Genomic DNA, 18,677 nt, shown 5'->3' with positions numbered 1-18,677 from the left:
TAAATAAAATTTGCGCACCCATCTATGAAGATTTTAATTTAGGATGTATAAATTTATAACTTACCTTGTGCTATCTTATTACCGAGCCTCTGAGTTATGAACCCTGTTGACAACATGAAAACTACTCTTTCATTATTTTTAACAACTTAGACTATAAAATTTCATTTCACCATCTGTTTTAAGTGAACATCATACTTTTATTTTTTGGGTCAAAATGAACATCGTACTCAGAAGAAGAATATGGGACATAATGAATGTAGCATCCAATAACAATTGCTACTAAACAAAACTACATAGATTGACAATGAAGGGAGAATCAAACTTTGCGCACACCAAGGTCAAGATTATGGCAGCCTTTAACATGCAAGCCCATCAAGAATTTGGCAATGCATCAACAACATGGAAATTGGTCATCATCCTTTAAACTTTTTGAGTCAATTGGCAAGAGATGTAAAAATTATTAATGTTTGGATTCACATATCTAATGTCCATAGCAAATTTCTCAAGAATTCTACCCTACTCATTTTTCTTTTTGAGAAACCAAACCAGCAAAATAGATCACAGAATGGCCCATGGTTTTCAGACCCATGAAAAGCCCAAATACGACAGAGATGTTGCTGGAATGTCGTAGAAGATAATACCTTGGAAACTGAAGAAGGGATAAGAAGGTTTCAGAAGAAGCTTCTCGGTTCTGTCAGATGAGTCCAATAGTATTAGTAACCCGTCATCCAGACCATTTTTGTTCTCTCAATTGTTCACATCAAACACCAAACCAGAATACACGGAAGCTTCAGAGACAGACCAAGTAGACAAACAAACAATGGCAGCTGATAGCATTTTTGGGTACCCATTGAGGCGCTTCCTGTGGAGCCCTCCGATTTTCCGAGAATGGTCAGGATCAACGGCCCTCATGGACTGGCTTGAATCTCCTAATGCCCACATATTCAAAATCAATGTTCCAGGTATACATACATACCACTTTTTTTCCCAGTCCAGTCAATCCCAACTGGGATTTACCTTTTTTTTTTGCTGGTTTAATAAATTTTGCTCTGTTTTCCTTCTTGCAGTTCATTTTTTCAAACTGAAATATTAGTGGGTTTTATGAGTTTAGCTCATTTTCTTTAGCTCCTCTGCCTCCAAATATTAGATTGTAATCTTAATTGGGTTTTTAGGACTGAACAATTTTTTGTGACTAGGGTAAGTAAATTGGGCACTGTTTTTATATATATTGAGATTGAGCGATTTGATGAAAATATATATATGTATATATAGGTTTTAGAAAGGAGGACATAAAAGTGCAGATAGATGAAGGGAACGTTCTGCAGATAAAAGGGGAAGGCGGGAAAGAGGAGGCTTACCATGCAAAAGACACAGTTTGGCATGTGGCAGAGAGAGGGACGGGGAAAGGAGACTTTTCTCGGGAAATTGAATTGCCGGAAAACGTGAAGGTGGATCAGATAAAAGCTCAAGTGGAGAATGGAGTTCTCACCATTGTTGTCCCTAAAGATGCAACCCCCAAGCCATCTAAAGTGCGAAACATCAACATCACAAGCAAGCTCTAAGCACCACCACCACCACCTAGCTGTTCACGAGAATCAAACCAGAAGCATCTAATGCTTGATCATGTGCTTGATCATGTGTCATGTATTGTGCTTTAGCCTGTAGCAATAAGTATATATGCGTGCATATGCGTATACTTCCTCAGTGTCGTTATAATGCACTAGGGTAAAGAAAATTACACTCCAAAAGGTCACGCAGAAAATCAAGGCATAATGGGTGAAGAATGCAGAAGATCATGGGACACAACCCAAAGCCAATCGGATAACAACCATACAACCCAAAGCCAATTGAATGAACACCAAGAAATTGGAATGAACCCGAGATGTGACTCGCATCTTCCGAGATTTATGGGATTCAACGTTATGTAACAATCCAATGGAGAGGCAAAAACGAATTTGGAGAGGGAGAACCTGCGTTATAGATAGAGAATAGAAATTTGTGGAAGAGGAGATCTATTGGGTGGGATAAGGAGGAAGGAGCAAGGTTAGGACTATGGAGTTTGAGGGGAAAGGGGAAACATTGGGAGGGCTGGGTTGGTGGAAATATGGGTAAACTAAGCTGCAATGAGGCACGAAGCCTAAAAAATGAGCAAGAGCTTGACAAACAACTAGTTCTTAGGAAGGAGAGAGCTTCGAACCAGACAAAAAGGACGTAGGAGCAAATAATTCAGCTTCTAATCACAAGACGCCATGTGGATAAGAAGAATATCTTATAGATTAATTAATTAAATTTATTTATTTGGTTAATTAATTAATACTATAAATAGGGGATATTATCTTTATATAATAAGATAATATCACAAATTTAGATATTATCCTAATTTAGAGATATCATCATCAATTAGTGATTTGATCCTAATCAAATTTCTATTTGATTCAATCTCTACAATTTGAGGAAAAAATATTTTCCTTCCAAATAAGATATTCTTCGAAAACTTTAGATGCCTAGATCCCTATAAATACATGGTTATATTCGATAAGGTAATTATTCTCCAATCCCAAAAACCTAGCAAAAATACCCCGAGACACTCCTCTCTCTCTCCAAGCCGATGACACCAACACTACCTCTAGCCATGCCTCTCTCATTTTTCCATATTTTCATACACAGCTTTGATTACCACACATAACTCCTGCCACCCGATTATCTCCTTAGAGAAAACTCTGTACCCTTTTTTAGCAATTGTTTCTCATAGATTCAAAATAACTAACCTCGGCATTAGAGGGCCTCTGCCCGACACCATCGAGTGTGGTCTATTTACTTATGTTTTTTTATACAGGAATCGAGGAAGTGAGAGAAGTAAGTTCAAATATGAAAGGATCTTCAAGCGGATGTTCTCCCGTGAGAATATTTGCACAAACAAAGGCGTTGAAGAATATAAAAGTCATACATCGAAAACTTGACTAAATAAATTACAAAATTTATTGAGTGGTTCCACTACTAACAACACTGAGACCTTTTGTGATAAGACCCCACACATACTGGGCTATGTAATTGATTAAGTAGAGGGTAATATCAGTGTTACTAGTAATGGCCCGATGATCCGGTTATTTGAAATGTAACATGGTATCATAGGGCACTTATTGACCGAGTCTTTATCCTTACCTCTATGATGTTCACGTGTTAGAGCTTGCTTGTTTACCTTTACTCTTTACTCAATACTTGGTGTTCACGTGTTAGGCTTGATTGATTGACTTCGATGTGAACTTAGCTCCACGCATGGCCCATTATGTGGTGGTTCCTCATAAGGGAGTGCATGGAAGAATATAAAAGTCCAACATTAAAAACTTGACTAATAAAAAAAAATATATATAATGAGTGGTACCACTACTAATAGCACCAATGTCTTTTGTGATAAAATTCTACACCTACTTGGGTGTGTAGGTGATTAAGTTGGAGATAATATCAGTGTCGTTAATAGTGAGTTGTTGGTCTGTCTTTATGAAATTTAACAAAAGACATATATGTCTTTTGCTATGAGAGAGACTTGAGACACCTCACAAAATGTGAACACCAAGTTTACTCAATACTTGGTGTTCACGTGTTAGGCTTGATTGATTGACTTCGATGTGGACTTAGCTCCACGCATGGCCCATTATGTGGTGGTTCCTCATAAGGGAGTGCATGGAAGAATATAAAATTCCAACATTGAAAACTTGACTAATAAAAAATAACATATAATGAGTGGTTCCACTATTAATAGCACCAATGTCTTTTGTGATAAAACTCCACATCTATTTGGCTGTGTAGGTGATTAAGTTGGAGATAATATCAGTGTCGTTAATAGTGAGTTGTTGGTCTGTCTTTATGAAATTTAACAAAAGACATGTATGACTTTTACTATAAGAGAGACTTGAGACACCTCACAAAATGTGAAGGAAGGAGTAGGGAGAAGGGGCAGTGACCTCCTCATCGGCGCTCAAATTATGCTTGTGCAACTGGGAAGAGATCTCATGATAGGGTTCTTTCAACCGGTTAATATTTGGCACACCAAAGTATATTACTATATGTATATCTCTATCTCTTCACTTGATTATTTATATATATTAAAAAAGAAAAAGAAAAAAAGAAATCAAAGCAAAACATAACCCAAATGAACCCCATATTAGAAAGTTCTTCCCATGATAGGGTTCTTTCAAGCAGTTAATGTTTGGCACACCAAAGTATATTACTATATGTATGTCTCTATCTCTTCACTTGATTATTTATAAATTTTAAATTAAAAAAAAAAAGAAAAAAAAAGAAATCAAAGCAAAACATAACCCGAATGAACCCCATATTGGAAAGTTTAGTCTACATTTTCTATGTGAGTTGAACTCTTGAAGGAAGTTGAGGTTTTCACCCCAAAATCAATTAGAAATGTTTTGGGAGAAGGGGGTGGGGATCCATTAATTGAACTAATAGTCAATATGTTGAGGTTTGATATCTACGTGCAAGATTTTCAAGATTGAGTACTAGTTGAAACATTTTCAAGATTGAGTACTAGTTGAAACGACTCCCAAAAGTTGTGTAATTTTATATAATCAACCCTTTTGTTAAATATAATTTATTATCAATTTTTTAGAACTTGGAAGAAAAGTTACGAACTTCCTACATGCGATTACTATTTTTATTAGGTGTTCTGGCCAAACTAGCCATGCAAATAGAAGGGACGACTTTGTAAATTGTAACATTCATGCCTTAGAGATTGAAGCTAGCTTTCAATCAATCAAAATAATACGAACTCATTTCTTTTTAACATTCATATCATTTTCTCCAAAAGACAGCTTTCATTCAAACAATTTTTTTTTAAAAAAATTTCCTTTTGGTTTGACAATCACAATACAAGAGAGGATTTATCGTTGATACAATTGGGTATAAACTATAACCAAGTAATCTTTGAGCCTAAGATTGAAACTAAAGGACGACAAGTGGAGTACATATTAAAGACATATATGAAAAGCTGATGTGAATTTGAGAATGAATTCATTGTCCTCAAACGACCACAAGCTTCTGCTAAAAGGCATATCTTGGTTTGGCCTTTTTTGATTGAAGATTTGATTAGGATTTTGTAATCAATAAGATTTCATTACCCAAATTCCATTTCCAATAAATCACCGTTTTATTTAAAAACAAAACACAATTATTAATTATTAATTTTTTTTTACTATAGATGGCCAAGCAATTAATAAGAACCTATCAGAAAAATATCTTAATGCAATCCCTAATTGCCTGTAGACATTTCTTATTGAGAAAGGTAAGATCATCGCATCCACGTTGGAGCTCCAAGAAAGGTTCAAAATCCCTTTGGACCGATCTAATGTTCATGGTCCCCATTTTTGAAGCTTCCTTTGATTGCCCCTTAATCTCCTCAAACTCGAAACTTTCAAGCATTTCCCACAATTTTTTATGTTGAGAAAGTCAAGTGGCTGCATTATTCCTATCTACACCTGCCTGTACTGTATCACCCCTTCTTTATATGACAACTCAGCCAATGGCCTTTTAAACGCCATTTCTGAATTTCCGGTGCTTTTAATACAAACGCAACTACTTCAGTCCTCTCAAGTTCTCAACCTCCCCCCTTCCCGTATTAACTTTTCCCTCATTTTCTCTCACTTTCTCTCCATCCAACCAGGGTCCAGAGAACCAAATTCGAATTCGAACTCAAAAAGGGATGAAACCCATTTCGTAACCATCCCCAAAGAACAAAACCCAGCTTTGTTTTTCACCATTGGAGTTGAAAAATGAAGTCTCCAAAGCAGCGCAACATGGTTTTCACCACTTTGTTGCTGATATATAGTCTTGGCCTTTGCCTGATTGCGAGTTCTGATCTGGCTGCAGATAGAGAGGCCTTGTTGGCTCTCAGAACAGCCGTTAAAGGCCGTTCAATGGAGTGGAACGTAACGGGGACCAACCCCTGTTTATGGCCTGGCGTTGAATGTGAGTCAGGCCGAGTCACTAAGTTGAGGCTTCCGGGTCGGGCACTAGTTGGGCAACTCCCTCGGGGTCTCGGCAACCTGACCCAACTCTCGACCCTCTCTCTACGCCTAAACCTGCTTTCAGGCCAAGTCCCAAATGACCTTGTCAACCTCGTCAACCTCAAAAATCTCTACTTGCAAGGTAACTCATTCTCGGGTCCGATTCCAGAATTTTTGTTCAATATGCAAAGCCTTACGAGATTGAGCCTTGCTAAAAATAATTTCTCCGGTGAAATTTCGCCGGGGTTTAATAACTTGACGAGTTTGGTAACTCTGCATTTGGAAGAGAATCAGCTTACTGGGTCAATTCCTGAACTGGGTTTGGCCCTTGAACAATTCAATGTTTCGTCCAACCAGTTAAACGGGTCGATCCCTTCAAAGCTTTCGGATTGGCCCGAAAACGCTTTCCAGGGAAATTTGCTTTGTGGGAAGCCATTGAAGGCCTGTAATGGGACAGAGAATACTGGGAAGAAGAACAAGTTGTCTGGTGGGGCAATTGCAGGGATTGTTATTGGTTGTATTTTTGGTCTCTTTGTTATTATTGCCATTGTGATCTTTTTGTGTAAGAGAAATAAAAATGGTGAAGAGGGTACAGAGTATGTTGCTCCAGCGAAGGTTCGGGAAGTTGAAACCGCCAGTGGAAAGACAGGGGTCGATAGTGAGAGTTTGAGTACTGATTTCTCGGCTGCGTCCAAAGGGAATGTGAAGAGTGGTGGTGGGAGTAAGAGTTTGGTGTTTTTCGGGGATGCAGTGAAGGTGTTTGATTTGGAGGATTTGTTGAGGGCATCGGCCGAGGTGCTTGGGAAGGGGACTTTTGGGACTACCTATAAGGCGGCTTTGGAATTGGGGGTGTCCATGGCAGTGAAGAGGTTGAAGGAGGTGACTGTATCGGAGAAGGTATTTAGGGAAAATATTGAAGAAATTGGGGGAATGGATCATGTGAATTTGGTCCCACTGAGGGCTTACTATTACAGCAGGGATGAGAAGCTTCTTGTGTATGATTACATGCCTATGGGAAGCTTATCTGCTCTTTTGCACGGTGAGCATTTCTTTCTCGGGTTCCATTTGTTGCATTATGATTTATTGTTATCATCATTTTAGTGTTTCTTTTCATCCAACTTTGTTCTGATTGTATATCTCCGTTGAATTGCTACTTTAGGTATTCCATAAATCAACTTTTGTATTTTTGTTGCCCAATTTTTTACGTGCATGTCTGCAATTAACCCTTTTACTAATTTAGGCTTGCCATACATTTACACCAAACAGAGGGGAATCCTCAGAAGCCCAGTAGACTGTAAAATAATTTCTAGTTACCTGGAAACTCTGATCATGATCCCATTTGGGTGAAAACAAATCGTTCCATAGAGTGAAATAACAGAATGGACTGAAGTAATAGACAACAAGAAAATTATCATGATTCTCATCTGAGAACAACTAAGGTTTTCAATCTGTCTCAGCCATTTTATTACACCAAAGAAGCATAATGTTGAGTTTCTAAGCAAGTTGATAAGCTACATAGGGGTAAGAAACAATGTGTTTTGGTCCCTGGTTTCAAGCCTAATATTGCCGTGGACAGTTGCATTTTGTCCCAAATCCCAGCAGCACTTTCATAAAACAGATGCAAAGCATGCTGTTAGCTGCTGAGTTTTTATGTAGAAGAATTTTGCATGTTTTTCTTTTAATTTAATAAGTTTCGATGAAGTGTTCTTTCTTTCTGTTGAACCACATTGAATTTATCAATGATTAGAAATATATTTTTGTTTTGTCTACTGTTGCCTTTTCCTGAAAGCAAGAAATTTCATTTTGGTCTAGTGGTGCCCATTCTCCACTTTGTCTCATGGAAAATTGCTGCTGCATGAAAAAATTGTTTGGAAAGAATTTTCTTTCTATATGTGACTGAATGTAGCTCTTGGGGTTCTTGGATTGTGTTTCTGGTAAGAAACAATTGATATACCAGTTCAGTTCTGTGTTTTGGCGCCTTTTGTTATTATCATTACTATTGCTACTACTTTTTTTACTGTTGTATATTATTATTATTATTGTTATTCTGTTGATGACATTTTGGTTCTCTTAACTCCAATGTTTAGTATAATATTTGAATTTGTGGAAAACGTGAAGCTCCCATTCTTTGCAGAAATTTGAAGCTTTTGACAGTCAACAAAGGATGGATTTCTACATAAATAATTGGATTTTGTTTCTCACGCAAACAATATATTCTTCTTATTTTTCCCTTTTTTAATTTTTTAATTTTGCATGATATCTATGCTGTTACAGAACCCCAATATATCTGCTCAGTAATTTACAGATTTTGATAATAATAAAAAAATGTAGCACTGAAAAGGCCGTGAAAAGTTGCATTGTTCTTCACCAATGTAAACTCCGAGACTCATTGAAAGAGGGACAAAAGCAATGATGCTGAAGACTGTTTTCTTGTTTATCATTTCATTTCTTTACTTTTCCCCTACAGGAAACAGAGGCGCTGGAAGGACTCCATTGAATTGGGAAACAAGGTCTGGCATTGCTGTTGGAGCTGCTCGTGCAATTACATACCTACATTCTCATGGTCCTACGATCTCACACGGAAACATTAAATCTTCAAACATTCTTCTCACTAGATCCTTTGAAGCATGTGTCTCTGATTTTTGCCTTGCTCATCTTGCAAGCCCAACCTCTACTCCCAACCGCATTTCTGGTTATCGTGCTCCAGAACTCACAGATGCTAGCAAAGTAACCCAAAAAGCAGATGTTTACAGCTTTGGTGTATTGCTTTTGGAGCTGCTTACAGGAAAGGCTCCAACCCAAGCTATCATGAATGAGGAAGGAGTAGACCTTCCAAGATGGGTTCACTCTGTGGTCAGAGAGGAGTGGACTGTTGAGGTGTTTGACCTCGAGCTTCTCAGGTACCAGAATGTTGAGGAGGATATGGTTCAACTTTTACAGATTGCACTTGAATGTACCGTTCAGCACCCTGATAATCGCCCTTTAATGGGCGAGGTAACTAGCCGAATTGAGGAGCTTTATAGTGCCAGTTTAAAGCATGGACAAGATGCAAATCCTGATATATCTCGTGATGTGGATGATGGGCTTTCTCAGCAGCATTTCTCAGCTGACTCTCATATACGTCCATAAGGATTGAACAAAGATCAACATTCTTCCTGCATTGCCCTTCTGGTCAGGGATAATTTAGTGCTTTCATTATTTGTTTATTCTTGAGTTTCTCGTGAAAGAAAAATTACCGGCAGGATCATGTATTTTTCTCTTTTGGTTTTCACCTTCATACCTATTTTCTTAATAGCAATCTTCTTTAATTAGCCCCTGTATTACTGTTTATGCTGTATGTGGAGGGGGATATCTGTATTATTATTTATAACGTGGTTGCCCGAATTGCGAACTCTGAGTTAGCCCTTGGTGAGATGCTCACTCTCACCCTCTGTCCCTCGTAGCTTTGAACTGGGTGCAACTTTTCTATATGATTTGAAATGCTTGAGTTACTTTCTGGATTTTGAGTTGAGTATTTGCCATTTATTTGTTCTTTCGCTTCAGCCTAGTCAAGCATATCTCTATACTTGGAGAATAATCTTATCATGTAGTTTTATTGTGTACTTAGGTCAATTGATTCTCTGGGCTCCCATGGTTGCTTTAGCTTGGTATCATTCATTACACTTCCAATGAACGTAATAATATAGGCCATTTTAAACTTCAACATCAATGTACGTAAAGAGTGTCCTTATTTCTACCCACCAGTTTTATTTTTTATTTTCGTAAATGAATTTTGAATACAATTTAGCTTCTTTTTTTGGGGTATAAATTTGCTGAAAAGTAAGAAACAAAAAGCTTAGGGCTCTCATGCCAGTTATGGAACCTTTTCTTCTATAGTCACTGACCTCGGGGGACAGCTTGGAACACTAAAAACTCCAAAATTATACAACATAACCACAAATCTAACATAAAACCATTACAGAAGATTATTAAGAAATTATATAGTTATTGTTTATATGGCTGTCTTGAGACAATGGTTGCCGATCGTAAAAGGCATAGAGATCTTCTTATAGCCGTAGTGGCTCATAAATCCTTCTCCAAATCCAAGTGGATTTGGTCTGAAATAGGTAAGTCTTTAGGAGATCCGAACTAGGGCTCCTCTCCCATGCCTTGCCTTGGGGGCTACTCAAGCTAACTTGGCTTGAACTCAAAGGTGATTCCGATAATTTTCACACAAAAAAGAAGGTGAACTGAATTGTATAATAAGCTTTGTCGGACAAGAAGAGATCTATCCCATATTCCTTATCTTAAACTTGTCATGTACGCCAACAAGGTCTAGCCTAATGGAAAAAGAAGTTTTGAGTTGTAGAGTAGTGGTCTCATATTTGAACTCCCATGACACATTGATAGTATGTGTGAGAAACCTCCTCTCTTTTGTAGTTTAAACTATTACTTGTATTTTTTTTTTAAAGCTGGTCACGTACATTTTGATACCTTTCATCCTTTCACTGGACACATGACAATATCCTATTTATAGTCTCACATAATTCAATGTCCCCCTAATCCAACCCTAAACCCTCATAATTTTGGTCTCCATTCTTCAAATTTGATAATGGCGTTCCCATCCAATTGCTCTGTGCTTCAATGTCATCCTCAATGACAACTGCATCCAATTTTTAGTTAAAATTATTCTTATGACATGTTTTCTTATATAGAATTGGTATTGGAATTATTCTAATTTATGAATTTCCTTGTGTTTACGAATACATGGGTGTTGAAATTATTCTAACTCTCGACTTCCCCTATACTTACTAACACATAAGTAATAAAGAATTGTATGAGTTACACTTTAAAATACGTAAGTTGATATCTTAAAAACAAGGAATTAGATTCATTAGGGATAAATAATTCATCACATGCCCATTCATTCTTTTTTCGAATTTAAAATTCCATAATTCATAACTTCCTCAATTCCATATAAATAAACATGCCATTAGTTTTAACGAAAATTGAATGGAATTGACGTCGGGGATGATATTGATGTGTAGAGCAATATGATGGGAATTATACTGATCGAATTTGAACAATCAATTTTGAATTGACCTCTGTTTTCATCAATGTTGGGAACCTAAAGCAATACCACATGTTAGAATGCTTAAAATATGTTGGCTTATTTGTAATATTGCAAATACATTGTCTACCACGACATATAAAGCTTAGAAGAGACATTGCTAAAGTGTCTTGAGACATTTGAAGAAGAAACAACATAAATTTTGGGACAAAAAACTTGAAAACAGAAAAGAGGCTAGTAACTCGTAAGAAACCTTAAAAATATTTTTGGAAGTACAAAAAAAACTTACTGTTTGAATAGAGGTGGGCACAATTTCGAGTCAACCCTAATTGAATCGTTCAATTCGATCATGAATAATGCTACTCTTACCACATTTGTATATCACATTTCCATACCACCTTGTGTGGCAGATGAGGTGGACAGCCACATCAATTAAAATTATTTAATATTTTCTTTTCTTTTATGATTTATTAATACTTTAAAAAAATTGTTAATTAAACTTTCTTTATTAAAATACACTTTATTAATTTAATTAATGTGACATATGATATAGACATGCCACATCATGTGGTACAAAAATATAGGATAAAAATGTGGTAAGTATAGCATTACTCTTCGATCATAATGGGTTGAACGAGTTGAGTAACGGGTTCGAACTAAAGCTTCAAAAGAAGAATGATTTTGAGATAATTCGACCAAACTGTCCAACTCGATCACAAAAGATTTGGGTTGAGTTGGATTGGCCTAATAATGAGCAGGCCTTAAGTTGAAGAAATCATAAACCGCTATATATCGGGTTGGATTATATATTAGGACTAAAATCGACCCAACTCAACCCATGCCATCCCTACCTTAAAAAAAGGAAAAGAACAGGAAAAAAAAAAAGAAGCTGTGGGTTCTGTGACGGAATTGTGCTCTCGCTAAAGAGAAAAACAAAAGGAGTTAAAAAGGAAAAAATAAAAAAAAAGCGGTCATCACAAGAGGAAGCCGAAAAAAACAGACAGACGTTGATAAAAGCATCACCAGTCCGTGAAGTTTCGTTATTTTGTTTTTGATTCTTTTCCCCAGTTTTCCTTTTGTTTCTTTGAAGAAATTCCCAGGCTTTCGATTCATTATCATCTTAGAACCACTCACCCTGAGACCCAAACTCATTTTCTTGACAATGGGTTTGTTGGATTCCTTCCTCACTTGGCTCCGGAGGTAACCCATCTTGCTCTTTTTCATTTTTCTTTCTTTGGATTTGAGTTGCTGTGGAAGGTTTTTTTTTTTTTTTTTTTTTTTTTTCCCGGTTTACTGATTGCTGTGTTCAACTTGGTATTATAAAGATTTGAGGTGCGAAAGTTGATTAATTTAATTACTTCCTTCCTCCTATGTTGCTAATAATCAATTATGAAAATCAAAACGAAAAGTAATTGCATTATTTGATGGGTTTTGTGGAATCTGTAATCACACTGAGCTTTGTTCAATTGAGAACTCTATGGTTTTAACTTTTATATCATTCTGAAATGAAGTTTCTTTAGGCTTTATGATTCAAATGGTTTCCAGCGTTATCCTGTTGCTTTTAGATAACTTAAAAAGGATCGGTGATTTCATTTGTTTATACAAGTGGATTAGTTGCATAACATGATTTTCTGACTTCCTAATTAGCGGCTTAAAAAAGATGTGGACACACAAAATTTTATGAATTTGAATTTATCGGTCCTATCAAAATTGTAACTATGTGGCTATTCTGGTTGAAGTTGTCTTCATTGTTATGACTATGATGATGACAATTATGAAAGTGAGTTTCAATCTTCTGAGACTAGAACCCATACAATTGTTAGACGGCCCTTATTAGAGGCAAAGCTACATGTTCATACTATTAAGATTTTCATTTTACTATTCCCTCCATATGAGAAAACAAGAAGAAGAAGGTTGAGATTCTTTGTATTTTCTGTTGTCTCTTTAACTGGAAGGGGTTATGGGAAATTGGCCTTTGAGTAAATATTCGGTGTGGGCAACTCTTACCATGAGTGAAGTACTAGAAACCATCTTTGTGCATTTCCTCTTCGTATTTTTAAATAGTTTTTCTCCTTTCGAGTCTATTATAATCTATGAAATTGAAAGGGTAAGTACATTGTGTTTTTTTTTTGGGGTCAAAAGAGTACATTGTTTGTTGGAATAACCAACCTATAGTTTATGTTAGTATGATTTGGAAGTTCTGCGTTAGTTTTTTTATGCCTGCATTATGCAGGGATACTGGAATTTGGAAACGTTCGATTTCTCTGTTTTAGGGGGTTAAGTTGAGAGAATGACTACTATCCCATTGTTGTACAGCAGATCTAATGTTGACAGTGGATGTGAACCCCTTGTTAAATTCTCATTACTCATTCCACTCCTTGTATTCTGTCAATGATTTTTCTTCCTTTGAGTTAATAGTTAGATACTTCATCATATGGCATTAAGCTTCATGGTCATGAATGGCTTTTTGAGCTTCCTGTGAGTTTGATCTAATGAAGTTCGAGAAACACTATAGTAATCTGTTGTCAGTTCTTTTCATATCCTTAAAGGGCTGTGAACCGTGCATCTCTTTGTTTTGTGTGTTTGGTTATATTTGCTCCACATGTCATCATGGATAGGCACTTTCTTTTCTTGATCATAAACACAAACTTTATTCAAAATTCAAAAATTGAAAGTCCAAGCATAGTCGATAAGTGTTACAACCCTGGACCCTGCCCAAGGCATGATGGCTGCAGTGCCTATGCCAAGGCATGATTGCTGCCATGCCCTTGCCAAGGCAAGGGTGCGTATGGCAGGTGCACACAACCAAGTGAAGAAAGGTATAAGTGTGGGAATTCTTGTACAAACGTGCCAAGATCTTGTTAACAATGAACTATGATGAGCACACACACACACAACCAGTAAAAAAAAGGATAAAAAAACACACCACGAAAGAAAAAAAAAATCCACTAGAAATTGTACCGAAATGAGGTTTGGCTATTTGTGCCTATGTCCTTGGTAATCACCCTGAGAAATTTCACTAGTCAAGAAAGGAACAACTTTGCTTACGAGAAGAAGCCCCTTAGCCCTTTTTTAACCCTAGGTCTTAATTTCTCTCTCACCCTTGCTCAAATCCTTTGGTGCCTCCCTTGTATCTCTCATTTTGTTTCCCAACCCCCTAAAGTTTTATTTGTATCACATAGGGCTCAGCTTACAATTAGACCCGAAGTAGGAAACTAAAACCCTAAAAAAATATGTAAAAGACAGCTTGGGTTAAAACAGGAAACCTGAGAGCCAACTGGCCGGCTAGCTAGACTGACTGGTCACTCGCTGTGCGACACATTCCGACCGGTCGCTCTGCTTTGACTCCGAATCCTGCAGTCTCAGTGAGTAGCTACCGTTCGCCCAAAACCTACTGACCGGTCGGACCCTTGTACAAGCCTCGTTTTCTTGCTTCCAAACTATCAAGATTTCACTAAAATATGTGTAAATTAATGAGATTTATGGTGAAAACTCAGTAAAGCATGACCATGCACACAACAGAGATCTAGAGTTTTCTGAAATGCAAGCGAGCACTAAACAGTTGAATTGAAAATCGAAGTTCCAATGCTAATAGATTTTAACCACACCCACCCCCCCCAAAAAAAAAAAAAAAAACGAAACCTTAATGAGAGAACTATAAAGCCCAAGTTCAAAATTTCATACAAAAAATTTGAAACTTGTATTCACATGATCAGGCAATCCCTAGAAAAGTAAAACAAGCATGTTTGAGAAGTTTGAATAAGGAAACTTAAAATCCTAAAATCTCAAATTTATAAGAATCCTGATGCAGTTGTCAGTAGATCAGGCTTGCCTCTCGTTTGATTGAAACATCCTGTCTTGTTTCATTTGATAAACCAATTGAATGGATTCAAAGTTGACAGATCTCGGTCGATTGATGTGTAGCAACTTCAACTGATCTTTTGTCTTATGATATTTCTTGATATCAACACTCAGTTTTGTATTATGCTCTTTTTCTTGCAAGAGGCAGCAACTGTAGTTGAGTTGTGTGTAGCAAAATAAGTCATTAGGTCCTAGAAACATGAGCAAAGTATGAATAGCAAACCAGATGGGAAGTCCCTACAAGCCCCAGATGGGTCCCAGCCTAGATCACAACTTTGATGCAGAATGGAGTGACAATTCCATTCCATCTTGCCAGCCCTTTGTACACCAACCTCTTAACCCATATCAGTTCTATGATATGTCTAAATTATCTTGGTAGTCTTTAGTTCCTACTAAACCGTCCCGACTACTCTGTCTGCAAATCCCCTATTATTTCAGTTCGAACAGTCTCAGCTCCAGTACAGAGTCATATCTTCCTATATTAGCTGTACCTGATCTTAAACGATACAGAGTACAAGGATAGTACCTTTGAGCCATTATAATCTGTTTACACCTGGAAAAACTGTTACATGTCTGGTAATACTATTTGATACGAGATGGGACAAGTTTACTGATACATTGTTTACGCTTGTAAAGTGGATCCAAACTTTACACTAGATTGAGTGCAGTTCTCTTATTTCCATACTGGTTCTCAGGTTGCCTGTCTGTATATCTGAAAATGATGCCATCCATGCATACACTTTTGATTTTTTTTATTTGCTTCCCAACTGGTTTGTTCAGGAATTGTTTTACTAAATTCATGGCAGATGGGTGGAATTTCGTCTGATACATATATTTGTTAGATACTTCCACAGAAATATCAGTGTGAAGGTTTGAAAAGGAAGAGAAAAAAGGATTTGTAGTGCTGAAATTTGTACTCTTTACAGAACAACTTTGCCTAAAATATATTCCTCTTGGATATGCATATGATGACTTCTGTTAATCCCTGTCCAAATTGCGCATTCTTTGGTTGAAGCATAATTTGCAGTAATTTTGTACGATACTAGCACGTTTTAACCATAATAGCTGTAAGGTGTTATAACTATTGGCTTCCACATCTTCACATTTTCTTAATTCTTGAGCACACAATGAAATAGGTGGAGAGTCCATTTTCTTGGGCAGTGAGTCCTATTTGCATTATCCTTTCTTTTATTATGACACTGTTGCAAAATGGAAGGTCTCTAGATTTCTCGATGATCGGTCTGCTAACTTTGTATCATCCTACTCTGTGCCTACATTTCAGCTTATTCTTTAAACAGGAAATGGAACTTTCACTAGTAGGGCTTCAGAATGCAGGAAAGACATCTCTTTTAAATGCCATTGCTGTGAGTGAAACACAAACTTTGCACATCCTTTCTAGCATGTATAGTTGCTACCCCTTCACATTAATCATTCTATGTTTTCATTACCAGACAGGTGGCTACAGTGAGGACATGATTCCAACTGTAAGCATCTTTTCTCGAACAAATTGTGGAATTAGGTTTATCACATTTTTTTGGGTGGTGTGAAAAATATATGTTTCTAGTACTTTAAGAGGAATTCTTTCCTATTATGAAAACCAGGTTGGATTCAACATGCGAAAAGTAACCAAGGGAAATGTGACAATTAAGGTTTGGGACCTTGGAGGGCAACGGAGGTTCCGTACAATGTGGGAGCGTTACTGTCGTGGTGTCTCTGTAATTGTGTAATTCCTTCAGTCACTTTGTATTCTATTAAGTTTTCTCCTTTTGAAATTTCATCTCTATCTTTTCTGGCTTTTGGGGAAACTAGCAAATGCCTGCCTGTGTGCAGGAACAGTATATTTTGATCCTGAAAATTAAGCCTCACCTTTGGACTCTTTCTATATTTTTGACATTTTTGTTCTCTTAAGAAACGTTGAAAAATTTAACTGTCAATCATGCTTATGAAAAAAAGACTTGCTTTGATATTTAAATCCATTATTATATAAAGTCGGCTGTCTATCCTTAGTGTTCTCTTAGCCGGCATTAATCAATTCTCTTATCCTTCATCAGACAGCTATTTGAAGACTTTCCACATTTGTTTATCAATATACATACATCTTATATTTATTTAATTTAGAGGTCTGGGCATTCATTCCCAGCCTGTTAGCTGAGCTGTCTATCAATCTGGTCCCTTTCTAATTCTTCCTTCGTACTGGATGTTGTCACAGGTATGTAGTTGATGCTGCTGATAGAGACAGTGTTCCAATATCTCGAAGTGAGCTACATGACCTCTTGATGAAACCTTCCTTAAGTGGGATTCCTTTACTTGTTCTTGGCAACAAAATCGACAAGTCTGAGGCTCTTTCCAAGCAAGCATTGGTTGATCAACTGTGAGTACAGAATGTGATATAGTTGTTACTTCAATCATCATTCTCTGTTGATTATTTCTACTACTAGAAATCTTGATGTGTTCCATTTGGTGTTTTCAGAGGCCTTGATTCAATTACGGACAAGGAGGTCTGCTGCTATATGATCTCATGCAAGGATTCCATAAATATAGATGTTGTCATTGATTGGCTTATCAAACACTCCAAAACAGCAACCTGATCCATGAATCGATCAATTACAGAGTGTTTGATCAAACAAAGTTCGACACGAGCTGAAAAGGTGAATTGATGAAAACAACCACTGTTGAGACTCTGTAACTATAGTAGGATTTCGCTATTCACCAAATAGAATGATCTGTACAGTACTTATCTAGCCGGCAAGTCTGTCATGCTTTGGTTGTTGTAAATTGCCTTGTTCGTTTGAAATGATTTCGATTTTCGAATGAAGGATCCTAAATTAGAAGCACCATTTTTGTGAGATAAATATATTGTGACTTGTTATTGTTTATTGTGCTGAAGTTTTGTGGTGTCCCCGGACTCCCCGCGAAGGCTTTTTAGTAGGAGACTTTGGGAGCTAATCCAATTCCCAAACACTAGAAAGGCCATTTTCTTCTCGTCGTGTTTAGAGGATGGGAAATGGAGACAAAAATACTAACCAACCAGATTGAGACGCATGTTTGATTCATATTGGAATGAACCTAGTTGAAATCTGAATATTTCCATTTGTAAAAGAAAATGGACACTAAAATAGCACCTGCTTGCACTACATAAGTTGAAAATGAGTAATCAAGCTAAATAATATTGAAGGTGACGACAGAGTTATGTCGTGTCGTGTTTCGACTGTGACTAGGTTTATTATAATCCGTCATCTTTGCATATAAAAAAGCTTTGCACACCACAAAGACATCGTCGAACATCTTTTAGCTTGTATGTGTATATGTGATTAGGTATCAAATCAATTTTTTGCTTCATAACTCTGGTCTCTATCATAATGAATAGGAAATTCAAATCATTGTCCGTCCATTGTAACATCCACACGTTTGGATGACCTCAAAATTCTAGAACACAATTCGTTTCAATGGAATTCTCAAAGGGAAAAAATAAAAATAAAAAACACTTAAAGAGAGAAGAGAAGTGCTATTAAGTAAACAAACATCCTTTTGTCTTTGCCAATGTGAAGCATCTAGCCAGTGTATGATTCCTCATCTAGAAGTGAAAAAGCAAAGACTTTTGTGTAAAGACTTGGACTGGCAGGGGTTGCTGTTTTTGTAGAGAAATTATTAAACTAAGTGGCAAGTGGAAAGTCCAAGTGAAATTGAAATTCCAAGAAAATAAAGTAAATGTGAAAAATTTTGTGGGTAATACTAATAGTAGAAGGTAATTG

General features: G+C 36.8%; 3 protein-coding genes across 4 annotated transcripts; all 3 read left to right on the top strand.

Moving 5' to 3' along the window:
- On the top strand, positions 682 to 1,743 carry LOC18781679 (15.7 kDa heat shock protein, peroxisomal). Its single transcript, XM_007215068.2, has 2 exons — positions 682 to 962; positions 1,273 to 1,743. Exons 1-2 carry the CDS (start codon positions 821 to 823, stop codon positions 1,560 to 1,562), a joined length of 432 nt encoding a protein of 143 aa, XP_007215130.1. The 5' UTR covers positions 682 to 820; the 3' UTR covers positions 1,563 to 1,743.
- LOC18781761 (probable inactive receptor kinase At1g48480) lies at positions 5,451 to 9,517 on the top strand. Its single transcript, XM_020559600.1, has 2 exons — positions 5,451 to 7,053; positions 8,482 to 9,517. Exons 1-2 carry the CDS (start codon positions 5,781 to 5,783, stop codon positions 9,141 to 9,143), a joined length of 1,935 nt encoding a protein of 644 aa, XP_020415189.1. The 5' UTR covers positions 5,451 to 5,780; the 3' UTR covers positions 9,144 to 9,517.
- On the top strand, positions 11,719 to 17,811 carry LOC18782469 (ADP-ribosylation factor-like protein 8c). 2 transcript variants are annotated; one of them, XM_007214978.2, is made up of 6 exons: positions 11,719 to 12,264; positions 16,208 to 16,289; positions 16,377 to 16,409; positions 16,527 to 16,648; positions 17,135 to 17,296; positions 17,396 to 17,811. In XM_007214978.2, the coding sequence occupies exons 1-6, from the start codon at positions 12,227 to 12,229 to the stop codon at positions 17,511 to 17,513; spliced, it is 555 nt and encodes a 184-aa protein (XP_007215040.1). In that variant the 5' UTR covers positions 11,719 to 12,226; the 3' UTR covers positions 17,514 to 17,811. The 2 variants fall into 2 exon arrangements, with proteins under 2 accessions (XP_007215040.1, XP_020416461.1); XM_020560872.1 differs by lacking the exon at positions 11,719 to 12,264 and having other exon boundaries at positions 16,104 to 16,289.

This window comes from Prunus persica, chromosome G3 (genome assembly GCF_000346465.2).
Source record: "Prunus persica cultivar Lovell chromosome G3, Prunus_persica_NCBIv2, whole genome shotgun sequence".
NCBI lineage: Eukaryota > Viridiplantae > Streptophyta > Magnoliopsida > Rosales > Rosaceae > Prunus > Prunus persica.
The sequence above is the reverse complement of the archived record's forward strand: the minus strand, read 5'-3'. Positions and strand labels throughout refer to the sequence as shown.